This window comes from Euprymna scolopes, chromosome 23, assembly GCF_053919585.1.
Source record: "Euprymna scolopes isolate OS-2025 chromosome 23, ASM5391958v1, whole genome shotgun sequence".
NCBI lineage: Eukaryota > Metazoa > Mollusca > Cephalopoda > Sepiida > Sepiolidae > Euprymna > Euprymna scolopes.
The window spans coordinates 15990957-16013328 of NC_136504.1; the positions used below are offsets into that span (position 1 = coordinate 15990957).

A 22372-nucleotide genomic window follows, 5' to 3' on the forward strand; every position below is an offset into this window, starting at 1 on the left:
ACTGGTATTCAGTACCTTTTTTTCTCCAAACTTTCTGTGTTTTTGGAGTGCCAAACAAGTTCATTTTTTGTCTCATTTGACCAAAGTACGTTATACCAAAACTCTAGAGGCTTGCTTGTTGCAAAATCAAGCCTAGCACGAACATGCTTTTGCTTAAGAAGGGGAGTTTTCCTTGCTGATCTAGAGAAGATGTCTTTAAAGTGAAAGGTTCTACTGATTTTGTCCTTGCTAACTTTAATTTCACTGTTTTCGTAGTCGTTCTGCAGTTCTCCAAGAGTAATTCTAGGCGAATTCATAACCTTTCTTGTTAATACCCTTTCAGCACGTTGTTATTTTTCGAGGACGACCTGATCTGGCCAAAGGAAGAGTTGATTTGTGAGACTTCCAGTGTCAAATTATTGTTTTAATAGAACTCAATGGAGCTCTTGACCAATCTGTTTATTCATTCCCATGATGTGGTTGCTTACAATATAGTTATTAGATAAAGAATGACGCAATACTTTTACTAATTGCTTACTTCGATGTCTATTTGTTGTGGGGCTCAGTTGGGTCCACAAGAACGACACGGGAAAACACGTAGTAGGTGGTTTACAAGTGTATTAAGAAATTGTACAAGGATATAGAGAAAGATAAAGAGAATAGTAGTAGTTGCAGATATCAGTAAGATTTCGCTCCCCGAGGTACAATAACCGTTGAAATCTCGCTCCACCGTACCAGCCTTAGAAGTTGATTATATAGGATCTGGATGAGTCCATTATGGAGTGAGATCCGGTCTCTTGCATATTCCTGAACATTCTAGAAGCTTCTAAGCATTTTACCATGGTAAACCGTCATAAAATTATTGAGAAATCTAATGAATTTGATATGTGTTGTAAATTTTTGCGTTGCTAATTATTGAGTTTTCTCTTCGAGTTGTGTTAAATTGTTATTTTTTATTTTTCCCACTGTTCGTATCTTAGTTTCAATACATTTTCTATGTTTATAAAAAGTTTCATTACCATTTGGAAGCTAGAAATACAAAAACTGACAGTTTCAAATGTGTATTGTAAACTTTTGCGGGCCTCTCTCTCTCTCTCTCTCTCTCTCTCTCTCTCTCTCTCTCTATATATATATATATATATATATATATATATATATATATATATATATATATATATATATAGTCGCACTGATGAGCTGTGAAACAGCGAAACAGTACTGTATGTGGATGACTATATATATATATATATCTATATATATAAAAATGTAAAGTTGGTTCGTTCTAAAGAAATAAAACCCTGTTTATACGTTACCAATTTATTTGAAATTTTCAGACAACCCATTTTTAGAGTCGAGGTATGTTTTTATGGTATTAAAATAAATTTACCTAATTAAAATTAAAATATTAAATAAAATAAATATATTCATTTATCGTTTCTGCGAATCTGTTCTGTTGATAAAACTGAACTTCCGGTTCGATTCATTTCACAGCCACGAATTGACGAAAGGTTTAATTTTCTGTTAACTCGATAAGTAAAAAAAAAAAAAAATATTTCATTTGTTTATCTTCCAAATTTTTTAATTTACACATCTTTTCTTTATTATATAAGGCCAAAAAAAAAAGTTTGTTGCTTGCTTTTGAGTTTTTTTTTTCTATATAAGATTACTCATGCAGAGAGTGATCCGTGCTGAAATAATGTTATTATTTAAAAAGTCATTCTTAACATGGGGAGGTAAGGATGTTTTGTACCTATTCTGTACTTTAACCTTACAATTGAATAAATAAATAAAAACATATCGTAAAACGTTATTTAAACGTGGAAATATGATTTAAAAAATAGCGCGGCTCTCTGCATTAGCACCATTTTTATTTATTGTTGTTGTTTCACGAATTTTCGGCCAACTATTCCTCTGGCCTTCATGAAAAGAAGTCCTTTTATAAATGTTCAGTAACTTTTTCCTTTTATTATTCTTAAAGAGTAAAACTTTTCTTATTCATGAAAGGAGTTAAGCCTACGTAAATAAATAAATGTTTGTACACGTGACAAATTATCAATAAATGGTTTAGTTACTTTTTAAAAAAATGTTTGTAAAAGTGCGAAAGGCGACGTTGTTGTACAAACATTGCTCCCATGCTTAATTTCTATACTTATAGGTTTTTGGAATTTTTTTTCACTGGATTATTATTGATTGCACACTAATTAAACAGATTATTAAAAAAAAAAAAATGTAAAAAAGAAATCATTATTTCGACATTTGAAAGTGGTGCTCACTTTTTAGTTACAACGTTCTGATAAATCAGTCACCCATTTTGTAAGCAATAAAAACGCGGTATATCAAACCCATAGAAAGTAAAAATAATGAGTCTCTACCGCATTTGTAAGTCAGAAATATATTTGTTTCTCAAAGAAAAAAAAATAGAGAACAGGACTTTTTTTTATTGTTTTCATAAAAATAAAGTTTCGAGATTTTTAATTATTTTTTTTTTTTTACTTATTTAGTCAATTTGTGGTTTTTTTTTCTTTAAATTGTTTTTGTGAAAGGTGAGTTTTTTTTCAAAACTTTTGTTTTGTTTCTTTTTATTTTTTTTAAAGTATTATAAATTTCACTAACATGCTGGAGAAATGTTTAATAATTTGGTATTTTTTTAGATTAGGTCCACCTCCACAATTTTCCTTTCAACGACGACATTTATAGGTTTCCGAGTATGCTGAACACACAAATTGCATTGAAATTTTGCGGAAATAAATAGTTGTATTATGCATTGTATTCTTCGGCGGCCATCTTTTTACGTGCACACGCGCCATAAACAAATACACACACGTAAAAAAGATGGCCGCCAAAGATTACAATGCATAATACAACTTTTTATATCTTGATAACTACTTATTTCTGCAAAATTTCGATGCGATTTTCGTATTCAGCATAGTCGAAAACCATTTCAAGTCGTCATTTAAAAGAAAATTGAGGAGGTGGACCTAATCTAAAAATTTACCAATAATTTTGAATCCGGTACGCCTCCCGATACATTGCTTCGTCAACATGCGACCATTTTATATCTACCGAAGACACTTCCGTATTTAGAAAAAAAAAAATAAATAAAAAGTGACCGATTTACCAGAACGTGGTAACTAAAAAGTGAGTATCCCTTTCAAATGTTGAAATGATTTTTTTTTTCAATTTTTTTTCATAATCTGGTTAGTGTTCAATCAATAATAATCCAGTGAAAAAATTTCAAAAAACCTATCAGTATAGAAACTCCACCACGTAAGTAAATAAATAAAAAATGTTACGTGCGCATGCGTAGCAGTATCAGAATTTTTGTAGGAATTTTTGACACCCCTAACACGAAACTGCGAATACAATATAAAAATCTCGGAATTTCTCTGTTAAAAGTGGGTTATTTATTTTCTTTATGGATTATACTTCCAAAATAAACTATTACAGTTGTTTTAAAAGTAATAGAAATATTTTTTTTTAAACAGTAATGAATTTTCCGAACTCAATATTTTTCAATTTTTAAACTCAATATTTTTCAATTTTTAAATTTTAAAAATCTATCAAAATTTTTCTATTGATTCTATTTTTACGATATTTTCAGGGTCAATGTGAAATTTTATGTTCTTTCCAATAAATCGAATATAATATTTTAGACAAACGTTTTTTTTTAAATTCACGAACCCCCCATCCCAATTTTTAAGTAAATACTTAATTTAGTAACCCGAAAGTAAATAATTAATTTACTCACAAATTGAAGAGAAAAGGTCAATACATAATATATTCAAATTTAAAAAAAAAAAAAACGGTGTTCTTTTAGAATTTTACCTGTAAAGTTTGAAGTTTAAAACCTTTTTTTTTTAAACCACGTTATTTGTTTTTTTTTTGTTTTTTTTTTAAATGGAACCTTGGTCCTTGCTCCTTTAATTGAAAAAAAAAATTAGGGCTTGAATTGCATTTTTCGAGGAGTTATAAGCTTGGAAAGATGGGGTGGAATTATTCGCTATTTTCACGAAATTTCTGACACTGCTAGCGCATGCGTTAGCCTTGACTAGGGGGGTACTAAGGGAACGACCATTAAATAATTCTGCAGATCGCCATGGAACTCAACGCCAAAGGAGTATCAAAATAGTTTTCATGATCTGAAGAAATTTTTTTTTCCGAAAAGTGGGTGATCACTTTTCCATCTAAATTTAACTTAAAATGAGCACCCACTTTCTGGCCACCTGAGGAAGGGGCATTTATTTTCGTGTTTATTGGCTTAAAGGTTTTTTTGACAAGGCAGTTTGGTATGCGAATGCATATTTAACAGTTTTCGTTTATGCTCACGCATAGCATAAACAAAGGCTACGTCTGTGAAATGGAAAATAGTCCCAGAGTTCAGGGGTTAATACCATGCAAAAGAAATCAAACAAAAAGACTTTTAAGCCAAGAAACACACAGAAAGAAAAAAAAAAATAGCATCCATTTTTTTCTATCGAATTCATTTGCTGTTTTTATTGAAAACTATTTTCCCCCGGATTTTTGATATACTTTTCCATTAAGGGCTGTGCGTCTGACGTTCGTAAATAACAAATTTTTTTTTGTAGATTTTGGTGTGCTAAAAACGAATCTGCAAACCGTTTCCGTCACAAAAAAATAGTTTTTATGATATGAAGAAATTACTTTTTCGAAAAAGTGGCGATCACTTTTCCATGTAAATTTAACTTAAAATGAGCACCCACTTTCTAGCCACCTGAGAGAGGGGGGATTTTTTCCCATGTTTATTGGCTAAACAGCTTTCGTTTATGCTTACGCATAGCGTAAACGAAGGCTACGGCTGTTAAATGGAAAATAGTCCCAGAGTTCAGGGGTTATTACCATACAAAAGAAATCAAACAAAACACTTTTTAGCCAAGAAACAGAAAAATGCCCCTCTCTCAGGTGGCCAGAAAGTGGGTGCTCATTCTAAGTTAAATTTACATTGAAAAGTGATCACCCACTTTTCGAAAAAGTAATTTCATGAAAACTTTTTTTTTTGCTACGTAAACGGTTTGCAGATTCGTTTTTAGCACACCGAAATCTACAATAAAATATTTCGTTATATATGAACGTGAAACGGGCCTTAAAGTAAAATAATACCGGATTTTTTTGAGCAGATTTGCCGTTTAGTTGTACAAATATCCTCAAACCAGGTAATCGCTAAAAGGGATTTTTAAAAGTCGTCACCTGTATCGAGCAAAAGTTTAAAACCACCGATTATATGCCAGCCTACATCATGGTAACATATATTGAGTGAGTTCCTAACAGTATTTTTAGTTTAAACTCATTTTCCCAAAATTTCCCCAAACTTAACATGTTCGATACAGTCTGCCGCCATTTGTATTTTTCAGATATACCGATAAACATTGAATGTTTTTGAACCGATTATACATTACATAAAAACACTAAAATCTTATCCAGTTAGGTAGAACACTTACTTTTCTTGCCTTTGATAACATTTATTTGTTATATATTTATTTTTTGACAACTTCTTTGTATCTGTGTTTAGTAATATAAACCCTTTTCATTTAATGTAACGTTTAGTCGGCTCGAAAAACAGTGTTTATTGGTGTATTTGAAAGCTACAAATGGTGGTGGACACTGTTGATTACTTTAAGTTAGAGAAAGTGAGTTAAAACTAAAAAAACTATACAAAATACTGTCAGAAACCTATCCATTATGCCAGACTATGTCATGGTAGCATATGTTCGGTGAGTTTCAGACACTGTTTTGTATAGTTTCTAGTTTTCAACTTACTTTCCCAAACTTAACGTATTCAACAGAATTCGCGACCATTTCTGTTTTTTGAGCCAATTAAACATTTTACATTACATAAAAACACTAAACAATTATCCAATTAGGTAGAAACGTAAATTACCTTACCTTTGCTTTCATTTATTTGTTTTTGGACGACTTTTTCGAATCTGTGTATAGTAACCCCCCCTCCCCCCACCATCAACCAAATATTAATTACTAAATCACATTTTTTAAAACAACAAAAAAAAAAGCATTTAGCGTTTCAACATTTTTGCTACGTTCGGCTTCATCCACTGATTGTTGGTCAAGTCCAAAACATGAATGATTGACAGAAACTCTCGAGGATCCAGATCAAATTCTGCAAGAGCACCATTTTTTTCAGTTTCGCCTTCTTTTTCACTTTTTGCAGTGGATTGCTGTACTAATATAAGAAACATGCATTTTCTCTTTTATTAAATTTTTCCATTACACCAAATTAAGCCACTGCAACGCGTGGCAGGGTACAGCTAGTATATATATATATATATATATATATATATATATATATATAAACTCGCATGTCACCAGATCAGAAGCACGGGCGTGTGGTTATGAAATCCTTCCCACCCTCCCTACTCTCCTGACCTTGCACCCTCTGACTTTCACCTCTTCCCAGCCATGAAGTTTTTTGTGAAAGGAACGCTTTTCCCAGATGGTGCAGCCTTGATTTCTTAAGTCACATCGTGGTTGGAGGACCAACCTAGGGTGTTCTACAAAAAAGCTCCCCCGAGCATCATCTAACGATGGGAGAAATGCATAACTCATGATAGCAATTCAATTTGAATCGCACAGTGATTCCTATGTAGAGAAAGACTAATAACTGTGCCAATTTTCGTTGCTCTGCTACTATGGTAAGTGGGTCAGGGGCATTACTTATTGCACGCCCGCGTATAGCTGGAAATGTCTTTTCAATTATCAAATCATTTCTTTCTGATAAGTTCATAAGAGTAGTGGTTGATTGGGCAGAAATCAGAAGCTCATAGCATTAATGCTGGAGTCCCTCAGAGGTCCATCCTGGTCCAACTCAGTATACACGTGCCTTATAAATATTGACCGCCGCCTTTGTTGTGCTATAGTGTCGGCACGAACGTAGACCTCACATAGACATCATAAAACCATATGACACAAATGTTAGCATTAAATTCTTTCAATCTGGCCTTCAAAATTGTATTCGACCATTTTCAAAGCGTAACGTACTAACTAACGAATTAACAAGCAGAATATTATAAGAATAATATTACAGACCTGACATACAGTCGGCACTGATCTGTGCCCGTCTTGTACAGAGAGCTGAAACAAGGAGAGGAGTGGATTCTACTCGTCCGGATTCGCGCGTTTCTTCGTTTGACCAAGCACGGACAGCTACAAAAAGAGAAAGAAAATGTAGATATGGAAAAAAAAAAAAAGAAAAATAGCTGTATAAATCTGAGCTATAATTTCAACGCATGCGCATTCACGCACTTGTCCATCTCTGATACGAACCGCAAATAAGAAACAGCTCTTTATTAACAAACAAACATGTTAATTATTTTTTTATCATATAATTATTCAAATTTAACAAAAATGTCAGCATGCATTCAAGAAATAATATTTTTATCAATCGTAAAGCAGAATTATCTCTGCTATAATATAAAAGAAACTTTGCCCGTGTGTATATAAGAGTTCGTTCCCTATGGACTCCTAAACGGCTGAGCCGATTTTTTGGAAATTTCGCACAAATATACTTTATGTGTCCGACAGATTTTTAGATAGGTTTTGCATTTTACATAAGTTTTTGCATGGGAATGTCTTTGATAAGTATCGATAATCGAAAAATATCTGAAGAAAGAAGGAACAGACAATTTTAAGTAAAGTTAACGTCTTATACAGTCTAACATCACAAGTGCATTGGAGAAAGTTTATTACCACACAAGCAGAGACACTTGGCATATAAAATTAACAGCGGGTTCTTTGATATGACAGGGGCGCGTTCGAAATGAATGTTTCTGTTTAGAACACACTTGAACCATGATCCTTGACATTTGCATTTTAAACTTTAATTCAAGCCATTATATATAAAAATAATTTTATAAAATCAATGCTAGGTTCTCTACAGTGTAATTTAAACTAGGATGCATTATGGACTAACTCACTGCGAGGAGGCCTGTGAAGCTTCCTTCCGGTGCAACACGGTGGGTCTCCAACTAGAGCAGGCAATCAATCGATTTGATTGAAAATTGGCGATGTCACCGATTTCGATGGGAATAAAATATGGGAATGCGAAACATTCGTCGATTCCCATTCAATCCCGGGCAACGTTGGTTCACCCTGCTAGTGATTTTATAGCAAAGAAAAGTTATTAAAATAAAAGGTTGATTGGTTGTTGGGTTTTATGGCATATTGATTCTTCTTAAATTATATTTATGTCGAAAGCACATGCGTTTTGTATCCGAATAATTTATGGAGTAATTTAAATAAATAAGCTTTCTTTACAGAGTTATTTCCTTTACTTCAGTGGTATGTAGTCATCTAGAGTTGTTGGATCTCATTCAACTATTTTCATTCCCAAGACAGGCGGAATGGCGCCTTGATTAAAAGATAAACCCCGTGAAAAAGAGTGGTTCTTGTTGCATTTGTGGCTGGCAGTGTTGTTGGGTAATGCCTCACTCACACAATAAGGTTTATATATTTTCTATTTAATCCAAATATTAATATAAGTAATGTCATCCTAAGTAAAAATGAACTTGAAACTAATGGCACCCCCTAAACCTATCAAATTTTAACATCACTGGATGTGATTTAAGGTTATATCCAAGTCCATTTTTTAAAAAAAGCCGACATTAATCGATATTATCACACGTGCTATTTATTATTAAATGTAGATTAAATACCAGAAGAAAATATAATAAAAATAAATGTAAATAAATTTTTAAAACATACGACATTTGCATCTTATACATATTTTTTAATTATATACTGAATTGTAACGTCTTAATACAGTAATTTCATATTCGCGCAGGAATGCAAGGCCCCGAGAGTAAGATATATAGACATTTCGGAGTCCTTCTTAATTGATACAAGAATCCTCCTGAGCAGTTCAACATCCAGTGATCATATATCTAATCCTCATGAAATTGCTTATATCACCCTGAATATTACCTTAAATCTTTATTCTATCCCTAAGCTAAGTAGAACACCTAATAACACTCTAGTCAACTACTTTTAAAATTAGATAAACCCAGTTTCAATATTAGAAGTACATCGTCCCTCACCTTGACTACGAACTTGTGCAATAAGCCATGAAACTATTGTACCTAAAATTCCTCTCAGAACTACAAAATACTGCTACTTGTATACTAAGTACCTCCTATAGATACTTTACCTCCAAGATGACTGCCTTGTCTGTTTTGCATGACAAACCTTATTATTTTTTACTTAAATTCTCTTTCTCCTGATCACTAACAAAACAAAACTGCTCTATTTCTTAAGTTGCCACTAAACCTAATCCGTCTCACGTAACTTAGAGGGGTCCTTGCTCTCCGCCCTTGACCCTAACAAACTCGTAAATCGATACCCATTAACACCTAAAATTTCCTAGGCATGCTCCTGATTATAACTCCCAACCCATAACCAAGCTTCTAAGTAAATACTTACTAGCCATAGTCCAATACATTGACTTAAAGTAATCTATAATGAACAGTAACCATTAATATCTCTTCATTAAGAGATAGTATTGCAATAATTATTACACAAACTAAACCGGTACTCATTGAAATAAAAACTTCCGGATATTAAGAGAAAGGCGAAGTCATTCTCCTTCGTTGTAGTCTAAAGGCAACTTACTCAAATTGTCTAAAATTCCATGCATTCGTATGCAATACTACTTATCCATCCATCTATACTTTAACTATACTTACAGAATATGCAATAACCTATATCTATCAGGTATAACTGTACTCCATATCAAATGTTCTCTTGTCTCTATACTGAGCATATCTAATCTTTCAGTCTTACTAAATGTCCGGTTTGGGCACCAAATCAGAATTTCTAATAGAAAGTAGATCATACTCTAACACTTTATCCTAATCCTAAGCCTACTAAACCATATCTAACCATACATTCCTAAACCTACTAAACCATATCTAACCATACATTGCTAAACTTACAAAACTATATCTAACCATACATTAACTCGTCTCTCTCGATCCAATACTGTAGCAAATTTAGCTGCTTCCACTGCATGAATTTTTACCTATACCCTCTCTCAGTAGAAATAAAAATGGACAGCATAATAATGCCCTTTTTAAACCACACTTGAGGAGTGAAAATCTTCTGTAGAAGCTAACCTAAATGCCCGATTTTTCCAGGAGATATTAACCTAAATAACCAATAAATATTAACTACCCATGCGGGGTCGCAGAAATACCTGGATTAGGACCCAGGCGCGGGGCGAACCCCCTCGGAGCTGATGGACCCGTAGGTCTTCCCAGGCCATCCGTCTAGGAGAAGGAAAACTCTGAAACTAAACCTAGGGGAGGGAGGTCTCTTCAGTCCTGGACGACAACCTTCCTAGAGCTGGTGACTCAAACAAATCACCGGTTGGCAAACCTAAACTGCTTAAGGAGGAGATAGACTCTGTCTATCGCCCGGCTTTCATACTCCTTCTTTGCCTATTGGCCAGGCGTAGAGGTACTATCACAGGGACTCGTCTGAATCACCAGTGGTTGACCTTGTTTCCTGACTAGGGCAATGAACGCCGCTTTTCCCCACTCCCGCCACATCCCATCCCCCTAAACTGGACACAGTGGGGTGCTTCAGTGCCATATATGTCGGTGCAGTTGGACTGGGCTGGCTTTGCCTAATGGATTGAGGGTACCGGACTGACAGTTCCTGGCTGCTGTTTCCGACTGATAGTACAGGAGCCCTAACTCTTTGGTAGCGCTTAGAGCGGCTGCTCCATCAACAGTTGTAAAATATCGGGATGTTTGTAGTGCCATGTCGCGCATGGAAAGGGACCCTGCACTCATCTCCGGTGGGCTTTCCTGAGGTCACAATCCTGTGGGTGAGGACAGCTGATGGTCTACTTGTATTGCATGTCTGGTATTCTGCACAACTACTTGTCCAGCACCCCCTCACTCATCCACCCTAACTGAAACTTTTAAATAAAATAAAATGAAATGACAGCTCAATTAAAAGTTACGTTTAAACCAGGACCAAACTCAAAGAAAACCAACCTGCCTCCTCCCTTGAGGCTTGCATTTACTAATATCCGCGGGCTTAGAACTAACTTAGATGATGTTGAGTCATTTCTCCTTGTAAACACCCCGGATATCTTAGCATTAAGTGAAACTAACCTTCACTCCTCCATTTCCTCTAACTACTTTAACATGCCTGGTTATCTTCCACTCTACCGTAAGGACTCGGACAGACATATGCATGGACTTGGAGTCTATATTCGAAACACCCTCCCCCTAACTAGAGAAATAAAACTAGAATCAGAGGGCCAGGCCTTTATGTGCTTCAGACTAAATATGCAACACAATATTAGCTACTTGTATTTTCTCTACCGCTCTCCCTCAAACTAAGACTGTACCCTAATAAACAAAGTCTCAGACAGCATAGATATAGCACTCTCCCTCGATACTAGCGCACAAATACATGTATTTGGTGACTTCAATGTCCACCACAGTAACTGGCTAGGATTCTCAAATCACACAGACGTAGCTGGTAGCGCAACACATAGCTTCTCTATATCTCATTCCCTATCTCAATTGGTTACATTTCCGACACGTTTCCCAGACCAGCACGATCAACATGCCTCACTTCTAGATCTCTTTCTGACAACGGTTCCCAATGACTGTACAACAAATGCCCACAGCCCACTCGGGAATGCTGATCACGCTGTGATAATGGTAGAAATCAGCCTAAATTCTCGCCCTAAAACTGAAGACCCACTACTCAAAACAACGAGGTATTACAAAAAGGCTGATTGGGAAGCCATCAGGGAGCTCATCAGAGATGCCCCATGTCAAAATATCTTCCAGCGGAACAGTGTGCAAATGAGACAACTGAATGGTTCAAAACTGCTATTGAAGCACATGTTCCCGCACGGAAATACTATAGCAAGCCCCACTCCCCCCAATGGTTTACTTCTGCTTGTGCAGCTGCCATTTGTCAAAGGCAGCATGCGTTCCGCAGATTCAACCGACATAAGTCCAGCTCAAATAAACAGAAGTTTATAGAAGCTAGAAATAATTGTAAGAGAGTGATAGACACAGCTAAGTCAGATTACTCTGAAACCACCAGAAAGCGCATCGAAGCACAGAAATTAGGAACCCGGGATTTTTGGAAAATCTACAACAGCGTAGTTAATAATGGACAGTCAATTATTCCCCCACTAACAAACAATCATGAGGTTGCTTGCACGGCAACTGACAAGGCTAATCTGCTTGCCAGTCGGTTTGCCTCAAACTCCACACTGAACTCGGTACACCACTCACTCCCTGATTTTCCTCTGCGAACAGACGCCACACTTGACGATTTGAAAATCACCCCTTCTCAGGTACATGCTATTATAAAAAACCTAGACACCTCAAAAGCATGTGGACCAGATCTCATCCCGGCTGTGCTATTAAAAAAATGCTCTGCCGAGGTTGCTCCAGTTCTGTCCAAACTTTACAATAAATGCCTTAACGAATCTTGTTTTCCCGACTGCTGGAAAACCGCCTCTGTGGTACCAGTCTTCAAGAATTCTGGTGAAAGAACTGACCCAGTAAATTATCGCCCCATTAGCCTCCTCCCGCTTTTCGCTGAAATATTTGAGTCCTTAGTTAATCAAGTCCTAGTCCAGCACCTAACAGCTGCTAAACTCCTGACTGACAAACAATATGGATTCAGGCAAGCTCGTTCAACAGCAGATATCTTAACTGTAGTTTCTGAACGTATATACCGTTCATTGGATAAAACAGGGGAGGGTAGAGCGGTGGCCCTTGATATATCTAAGGCTTTTGACAGGGTATGGCACGATGGTCTTCTAAGGAAAATTAGATCATATGGAATCACTGGAAGAATTCATAACGTAATTAAATCCTTCTTAAGTAATAGAAAAATCAAAGTTGTGCTCGACGGACGTACATCCAAACAATATGACATAAATGCGGGAGTGCCTCAGGGGTCTATCCTTGGACCTCTATTGTTCCTGATATTCATAAACGACCTCCCTGATAATATTGTTTCGGAGATGGGTATATTTGCCGATGACACCACTCTCTATAACAGATATGAGGGGAAAACAAATGAACACATATCCAAGAAAATGGCAGAAACACTAGAGGATGACCTCCAATCCGTAGTGGAATGGGGACAAAAATGGTTGGTCTCATTCAATGCTGCTAAGACTAAGCTTGTTTCCTTCAATAACTACAAGAAACCTTCTCTACCACCAATAGCAATGGCCAAGAGCACATTGCCTGAAAGTACTTCTTTTAAACTCCTCGGCCTAACGTTTACAGGGAATATGAACTGGAATAGATACATTGAGAGCATTGCCAAGGCTGCTGCAAGGAAGGTTGGCTCCCTCTACCGTGCTAGAAAACTACTTACGCCTGCCAGTATCCTATACCTCTATAAGGCAACCATTCGCCCATGTATGGAGTACTGTTGTCACATCTGGGCTGGTGCATCTGCTGCTTGTCTCTCGCTCCTGGACAGGGTTCAAAAAAGAGTCGCCAACCTGATAGGTCCTGAACTGTCATCTAGGCTTCAACCTCTGTCCCATCGACGAGATGTTGCATCCCTCTGCCTGTTCTACAAATACTTTAATGGTGAATGCTCTGACGAACTGCAAACACTTGTACCTCCCCGACGTAACTACCCCCGACAAACCCGACAAGCTACTAAGTCTCATCCCTTTACAGTGGAGATCCCTAGGTGCAAGAAAGCCTTTTACTCCAATAGTTTCTTCCCCAGAACTGCGGGTCTTTGGAACTCCCTTCCGGGATTCTGCTTTCCCAAATGCAATGATATGCAGAAGTTCAAGTGTAATGTTAACAAACATCTTTCTACTCTTCTCCCTTCATAATGACCCCGCTAATTAATTCCCTAATAGTAGCCCCCTGCTTCAAAGTGGCACTGTGCCTTGTTTGGGGTGAAAATTGAATAAAAAAAAAAAAAAAAACATGAACTGCGTCTACAAATTATATATGCAAGTTATGAATTGCTATCATGAGTTAGGTGTTTAATGTTTAAATATATATATATATATATATATATATATATATATATATATATATATATATACACACACACACACACACACACACATATATATATTGATCAACACTGATATATATCTATAATATAAAGCTGAACGTCTGTGTGTGTGTCTTGTCACGAATAGGTTCCTATATGGTTGCCTATCTAAAAAAAAAACAAACTGATTACATATAATGAGAGAAGATGCATCGAAGATCAGGAATGGGTATGTTTGATCTGGCAGAACGGTGGTTCATAAAAATTGTGGGGTATGCATCCGCGCCTGGCACCCAAAATATGGAAATAAAAAAAAACGTTGACAAGGGTTTTTGATATAGATGTACATAAGAATACTTTGATAAGTATGTTTCAACTTAAATAGGGATGGTATAATAAAACTGTGGGGTCTGCGTTCGCGCCTGTACTTTTTGGAAATATGGCACAAACTAACAAAGTCTTTTCATATCTATTTGCGTAAGTATACTTTGATAATTATGTTTCAGTTTGAAGAAATATGGTATGATAAAATTATTGAGTGTTCGTTCGCGCTTGACCTCCATAAAATGTAAATATGTCACAAAGTTTAACAAGCTTTTTTAAAAGGGGTGAGGGCCCACAATAACACCTTAACTTTAATCTTTATTCACGTTAGCTTTTATTTATTTGTTGGGGTTGAATCATATTGTGTCGAATAAATTCACCTTATAAATTCACGTTCTTATTAAAGTGAAAGCAAAAAAAAAAAAAGTCGGAACTTTCGACAATTCTCGATACAAATTTTGCATAACTCCGTTTTTTCCTTCTCCACTTGCATGTGGCACTCTTTCGAAAATAGATAAATAATAAAAAATTTGAACCTTACTTGTTATCGTATCAAAAGAAGGAAAAAATCCTGCTCACGTGATTACGTGTCTTTTTAAAAACAGTTACATAACCTTTTTATTTTTATTTATATATCTGTTTAAGCTTTTTTGTCAATGTACTAGAAGGAATTCAGTTGATTACAACCCTTTCTGCGTGTTCTTTACATTACAATAGTACAACCCTGAATCCGACGGCGCAATACTACACCGTTCAATACTGTAAAACTGAAACGAAGCTGTTCTGCTTGAAAAGGGCGCCATTTTCTTCTTATTCATATTTGTATCGATTCTTTGCTTTTAAGAAACTAAAGTAATTACGTGTTTACTTTTTTAATATCCCATTTTGCGGTTTCGGATTATTTTACTAAAGTAAGTAAAGCTTCATTATTTTTCCAAACTGTTTTTGTTTCTTGGTTTTTCAATATTTCGTCGATATTATTTAATAAGAGTATTTAGCAGAAAAGCCAACAAACGACTACCCGAAAAAATAAATATGCAATAAATAAATGTTATCATAGTCAATAAAAGTTCAGTTCATGTTTTTTTGTTTTGAAATAGTTTTTAATGCTCTTTACTTGAAATAATTTCAGCGAACTGAAATTAAAACGAAATTTGAGGCGATAACTACTTAAATTAATTTTTATATAAACTACACATGCCATAATCGAATATTCCTTAAGCACAAAATAACGGAAAACATGAAAATATGTTTATAAATATTCCTTATGTTGACGGAACTCTCTTAAATTGTTAACACAGAATGCTCAGGCGCCCCTCCTTCAAATTGAAAACGAGGCTCTCCATTTCAAAGTCGCTGCCATTTTGATTTTTTAAAACCGATTCGTGAATTAAAAAACAAAATTTTTTTACAAACTACTTAAAAATACAAACCAATGAACTTTTCTACCATAAAAGTAAAAGTGCTAGTATATATATATATATATATATATATATATATATATATATATATATATATATATATATATATACTAGCAGTTTAGCCCGGCGTTGCCCGGGTGTTTGGAGGTGTATGTTGAGCAAAAAAACAAAACAAAAAAGCGGTCAATTTTTTTTGCTTTGACCCATATTATGACTCCTTAACATTTATTGTTTTGGGCTCAAATCAAGTTGTTAAGTCAGATCTATGTCCAAGGAATCTATATCTAAAATTTCAAGTGTTTAGACCAAAAAATTATCGGAGGAGTTTGGTAGAGTTCTCAAAGGTCAAATCGTTGAACTTTGGCCCCTTAATAGCAAAATTCTGTCCGAAAACGAATTACACAGATTTTCCCAAAATCTCAGTACCCTGTATATCAAATTTCGAGTCTGTAGACTTAAAATTGACAAGGTTATTTTGTAGGGAAATGTACACACACACACACACACACACACACACACACACACACACACGCACACACACACACACACGTTCACTTTTATAGATATACTAGCATGGTGGGTGCCCGACGTTGCCCGGGTATTTGGAGGTGTATGTTGAGCAAAAAAAAGCAGTCAATTTTTTTAACTTTGACCCATATTATAACCCCTTAACATTTAGTGTTTTGGGCTCAAATCAAGTGGTTAAGTCAGATCCATGTCAAAGGAATCTATATCTAAAATTGTCGGAGTTGTTTGGTAGAGTTCTCAAAGGTCAAATCGTTGAACTTTAATCGCCAAATTTCTGACCGAACACTGATCACGTCGATTTTCCCAAATCTCAGTACCCTGTATATCAAATTTGGAGTCTGTAGACTAAAAATAGACAGAGTTATTGCGTAGGGAAATGTACACAGACAGACAGACACACAAACACACAGACAGACACACAGACAGACACACATACACGTTCACTGTTATATATATATATATATATATATAGATAGATAGATAGACTAATAGATTAAACAAAAGTGCATATGTATACATAAATATATATGGAAACTATTTTTTGTTTACTGTAAAGATTTTACGCAAATATTATGCAAATATAAATCATGTATAATATCTGCATGAATATAATTACACGTAATAGTTAACTCTAGATGATCATCCCATAAGAAAACCGAAAAAGATTAATTAACATGAATATTTAAAAGAATATGCTTGATCTTTTGCTAGTGAATGCATTTCTACAACCCATATATAAGAAAATTGTATTTTCTTTTTAAATAAATAGAAAAGAGGGTTTTTAATATGAATATCAATACACACAAAAGAAAAATGAATTTATAGTATATATATATATATATATATATATATATATATATACTCTTTAGACGATTGTTCTAATCTCCTTTAAATTATATATATATATATATATATATATATATATATATATATATAGATATAATTTAAAGGAGATTAGAACACTCGTCTAAAGAGCAGAGATTTTAATGTAATAGTAAAATTACTAATTTAATTAAAATACAGGGAAAGAAAAAGTGCTCATTGTAAATTAGATATATAATAAGCTCGATAGGTAAATATCCTAGAGCTAATTTAATATTTAGTAATGTGATTGATAATTTAAAATTCAAATTAGAATTAAATTAAAAATCCGTTTCACAAGAAGGAACAACAACAAAATCAATAATTTGTACGATTGTTTCGGAAAACAATGTTTTTATTGTGGTAGACATTAAGCCACAAGCAATATATATATATATATATATATATATATATATATATATATATACACACATAGCTAAATTGTGCCTAAAGGTTATATACAAGCTATGGATTCCTATTATAACGTTTAGATCCTATTCAACATTATTAACTTGGAAATATAATGATAGTGAAAACTATTGTTTTTGTCCGAAAAAATATTTACTACCAAATTGTGAATATGTTTTTGCAACTATTTTTTTTTTTTTGATAATTTACATTATTATATTTTGTAAAACTTATGAACAAACAGTATGAAAACATTTAAGAACAAATTCGTAAATTTATTAAAGGAACAATTAAAAAAAAAATTCATTTAAAAAATAAAAGAAATATTAACAGAAAATAAAAAGAACCTCCAAAAATTCATTACACAAATGCGCGTTCCTTTTAAGTTGCTGCAAACAACTAACCAGCAACTAAAATTGCAAATTTAACATCGGATGTTGACAATTAGCTATTAAGGTTACAGCTAATTGTCAACATCCGATGTTAGATTTGCTGGTTAGTTGTTTGCAGCAACTTTTACTGACACCAGATGTCACACATACGGTTAAATGAATCTCACTCTTGAAGATATTTTACAGGTTTTTAATGGGATTCAAGTCACAGCTATTTCAAGGCCCATCCATGAGCGATACTTGAACTTTAATGCATTACTTGGTTCATAAATGATGTAATGGAATAACCTAACACCCCTTCATAGATGAAATGAATATCATAGATCAACGCTTGGATAAAGATAATTCAAAGAAATGTTGCTCTAGAAAATCAGAGTAACAATTGGAATTCATTTTAACCTCACAAACTCATTACTAATAATCCCAGCTCATATCATGATGTTACCGCCTCTTGTTGGCGTTTAAAAATTGTCTCGAATCATGCACCTTAAAACCTACCCGCGAGCCCAATCATCAGGCTTATCGAAGGTGATTCTTGATTGATTTGTTAAAAGCATTTTACTGAAATCAATTTTCATGCATTTTTTACCCACTGCAATATTATTTCCTTATGTTTTTGGGGGCCTAACTCTGTTCCTGATCTACATTAATGATCTCCAAAAACACATACTTAAATCATTCGTTGACATCTATGCTGATGATACGACTATCTATGGCAACACATCAAAGGCCGTAAATGACAAAGTTCTCCCTGATTCGCTCTCCTCTGATCTTGAGCGCATGATACAGTGGGGAAGAGGTGGTTGGTTACTTTTAATGCATCTAAAACCAAGCTCCTATCTTTACATCATCAACGCTCTGATCCCCATCTGGCATCAATTGAAATAAATAGCTCTCGTCTAGTGGAGGCTCCATGTTTTGACAAGCTTCTGGGATTGACCTTTACTCCTGACCTGAAATGGAACACATGCACCAGGTCTGTTGCCAAAGTCGTAAGGGAAATGGTAGGATCCTTCTACCGCTTCAGGAGATATCTCACTGCCGATACAAATCTCTATCTATATAAAAGCCAAGTCCGTCCAAGGACGGAGTACTGCTGCCATATCTGGATAGGAGCTGCTAAAAACAGCCTATCCTACTTTGACTGAGTACAAAATAAACTTCGTGGCTTAGTGGGGGATGCCCTTTTCTCTTCCCCGCAACCTCTCTCCCACAGAAGAGACGTTGCAAGCTTGTCTTTGTTTTATCGTTGTTTCATGGCAAGTGCTCGTCTGAGCTCCAATCTCTGCCCCCCCTCGCCAATCTTTCACGAAAAACACCCGTCTAACTGAAACCACTGTCAATAATTTTCCCCATTCTTTATCTGTGCCTAAATCAAAACGAAGATTCCATGAACAAAGCTTCTTTCTTAGAAGTGCACGCATGTGGAACTCTGTTCCGTTTGGCTGTTTCCCACCTGACTACAACTTGGAAGTCTTCAAGTCCAACATAAACGACACTTTATCAAATCCCCATTACTAACGATTACTACGATATTGTCCCATTGATTGTTGTACACACAATAACCCTTATCCCCGAGTGGCTTCTGGGTCTTGGTAAGTGGTGACAACATGTAAAAAAAATTAAAATCGGTGTATTTATTTTATTTTTTTATATCAGCAAACTTCTTTAATGCTTTACATCTTGTTTACCTTGACAACATAGGAGTTCCAGCGACACTTGATGCATGTGGGTTTCTTATTAATTTTTTTCGGATATATGATATTTCTCGCTTTGTTAAATTTCTGAATTCAGCCCGAGACTATTTTTCTTAGTTAAATTCCTATTTGACATGCTTTCTTGATTTTTAGATGATCCCTTTTCAAACCATTAGAAATTTGAAACGAAGGCTTTTCTTTGCTAATTTCAAGTTAAATTCAATTCTTGCAGTATCTTTTGTTTATTAAATTGTTAGGTGAAAGTACAGAATAACAACAATAATAAAACCTCTCTTACTATGTTATGAATGGGGTTTCAAAGATTAACGTTATCATTTCAGTACGGTCCGTATTCAGCATAAGTATCAATTATTTATCTCTATTTTAATACTGAATGAGAAATACTTATTTAAAAAATACAATGGCGTAAAATATAATGACAATTTAAAAATCTTATTCAAAAAATTGTTTTATTGCGAAATTAAATTCACCAGACTGCATCTCTGTTTGATATATGCTCCTTTTCCCTCCCTTCACTACAAACTAGGCCTACGCTAATTTTCACCCTCCCTGCATTCGTCACTTAACTCTTTTTTCACTCGTTCTATAAGTTTGCCTGCTGCTTTGGGAAACAATTTTATTTTCACTCGATTGGTGGAATTAATGAGAACAATTTTATTTATATTCATTTTCACCCCAAACAAGGCATATTTACTTAAACAAAAATTAAATAAAAGAATCCCTGGCAACACCGAGTCTGCATAGCTCGTCTCAATTATAAAGTTAAACTGAAATCTTATTTTCATTTCTTAATCCTTTTGATTTTAATCGTGTTTCTCTGATTTCTTTTCTGTTATTGTCACTACGAAATAAAAAAAAATGGCCGACAGTATTTGATGCAAGAAATAGTTGGATTACAATAAATAAACTGTTTATTTCGCTTACTTAATTCTTTCTTTTGTGGCTTTAATTAAGTCTTCTATTATTTCCTATTTGTGATGAATGCGATTATTCGCGTTGTCTGATTTAAGAGACACGAAGGTTCATAAATTAACAGCACAAGGGGGAATAGTAACCTAGCAACTTGGCCGGTCAAGACTTAAGACATTTTACTGGCTATCCAAGGTCGGTGTTGTTGTTGTTAATGGTAGTAGTAGTAGTAGTAGTAGCTATTTTAGTATTATTAGTCATAGTTGCCAATGATTTCTCAATAATAAAACCCACTGTACATGTATATATATGCATGTATATGTATGTGTGAATATATATATATATATATATATATATATATATATATATATATATATATATGCATGTATATGTATGCATATATATGTGGATATATATGTATATATGTATGTATATACATGTGAATATATATATATATATATTCACATGTATATACATACATATATATATAAAATTTTAGTCATTCAATGAATTTAAAAATTTATGACGTGAAATGTTTGAGTTTCAGATCAAAAGATTTGTATTATTCTATGTAAGACAAAGAATACATTAGAAATATTTAAACTCCTTATCTTATAGGATTTCGATGTCTACCATCTCTTCAGAAGAGAAAATATTAGCAAATAATTATAATGGTTTACACCTTATTTGCTAAAGTCAGTGAGACATGGAAAATCACAATTAAAAACTGATTGAGTAATTAAAAGTCATAGAATAAGGGAAGTTAAAGAAAAGGATATAAATTGCATGGTAAAATCCGAAGTGAATGTCTTTGAAAGTAGTGTGGTAAAATGATCCAAACTGTATTTTGAGTAATCCATATCAAAACGCGAATTAGGCAATTTTCCTTTGTTTATATAATGGGTAAAAAAAGTTTTTTATATATATGTCCAGTGGATCTGTTTTTTAATAAGCATATAAATTGATATATTTAATATTTTTTATGATTATAGAACACACCTAATTGATGCAATATTCATCTGTAATATGTATGTATGTTTGTATGTTTGTATGTTTGTATGTTTGTATGTATGCATGTATGTCTGCCTAAAACTTTCGACAGAGGAGACGGATTTTCACGGGATCAGTATCGTTTTAAAGCTTGACCCTTTGAACGATAAATATTTTTAAAAAATTGTCTGAAAACATTAATTCCTTCACCCTTAATTGGGCACATTTCTATAGGGAGAGGTCGCTTTTTTCGCCGATATTTTGGAAAGTCATCCTCTCTTTTCGATTGACTAGCCTTAATATAAACCTTCGCCATTCCGGTTTGACGATGGACGCAACAGCAAAAACGTCACGTTTTTTTCATGTTCTTTTCCTCCTTCGCGGTACGGGTTCGAGTCTGCCCGCCTACTACCACTTTTATTTTTTCTCAACATACATCTCCAAACACCCGGACAACGCCAGGCATCCAGGCTAGTCTATTATATAAATCTCACCTGTTTGTTAGTGTGTGTGTTTTGTGTGTGTGTGTGTGTGTGTGTGTGTGTGTGTGTGTGTGTGTATTCCTAAAAATTTCGAAAGAGGAGACGGATTTTCACGAGATCGATATCGTTTGGAAGTTTCACCCTTCGGACGACAAATATAAAAAAAAGCTAAAAACATTAATTCATTCATCCTCAACTGAGCACTTTTCTACATGGAGGGGTCGCTTTTTTCGAAAGCCATCCCCTTTTTTCGATTGACTAGCCTTAATTTAAACCTTTCCGGCTTTGCGATGGGCGCAACAGCAAAAACCTCACTT

At 34.5% G+C, this 22372-nt stretch overlaps 1 protein-coding gene across 2 annotated transcripts in view; it reads right to left on the reverse strand.

Moving 5' to 3' along the window:
* The window catches only part of LOC145245775 (uncharacterized), a 208133-nt gene that overhangs the window by 77914 nt on the left and 107847 nt on the right, over positions 1-22372 (reverse strand). For both annotated transcript variants that reach the window (XM_080107388.1, XM_080107389.1), the window contains one exon: positions 7039-7155. In XM_080107388.1, the coding sequence (XP_079963514.1) occupies positions 7039-7155 (117 nt within the window). The remainder of the gene's footprint in view (positions 1-7038; positions 7156-22372) is intronic.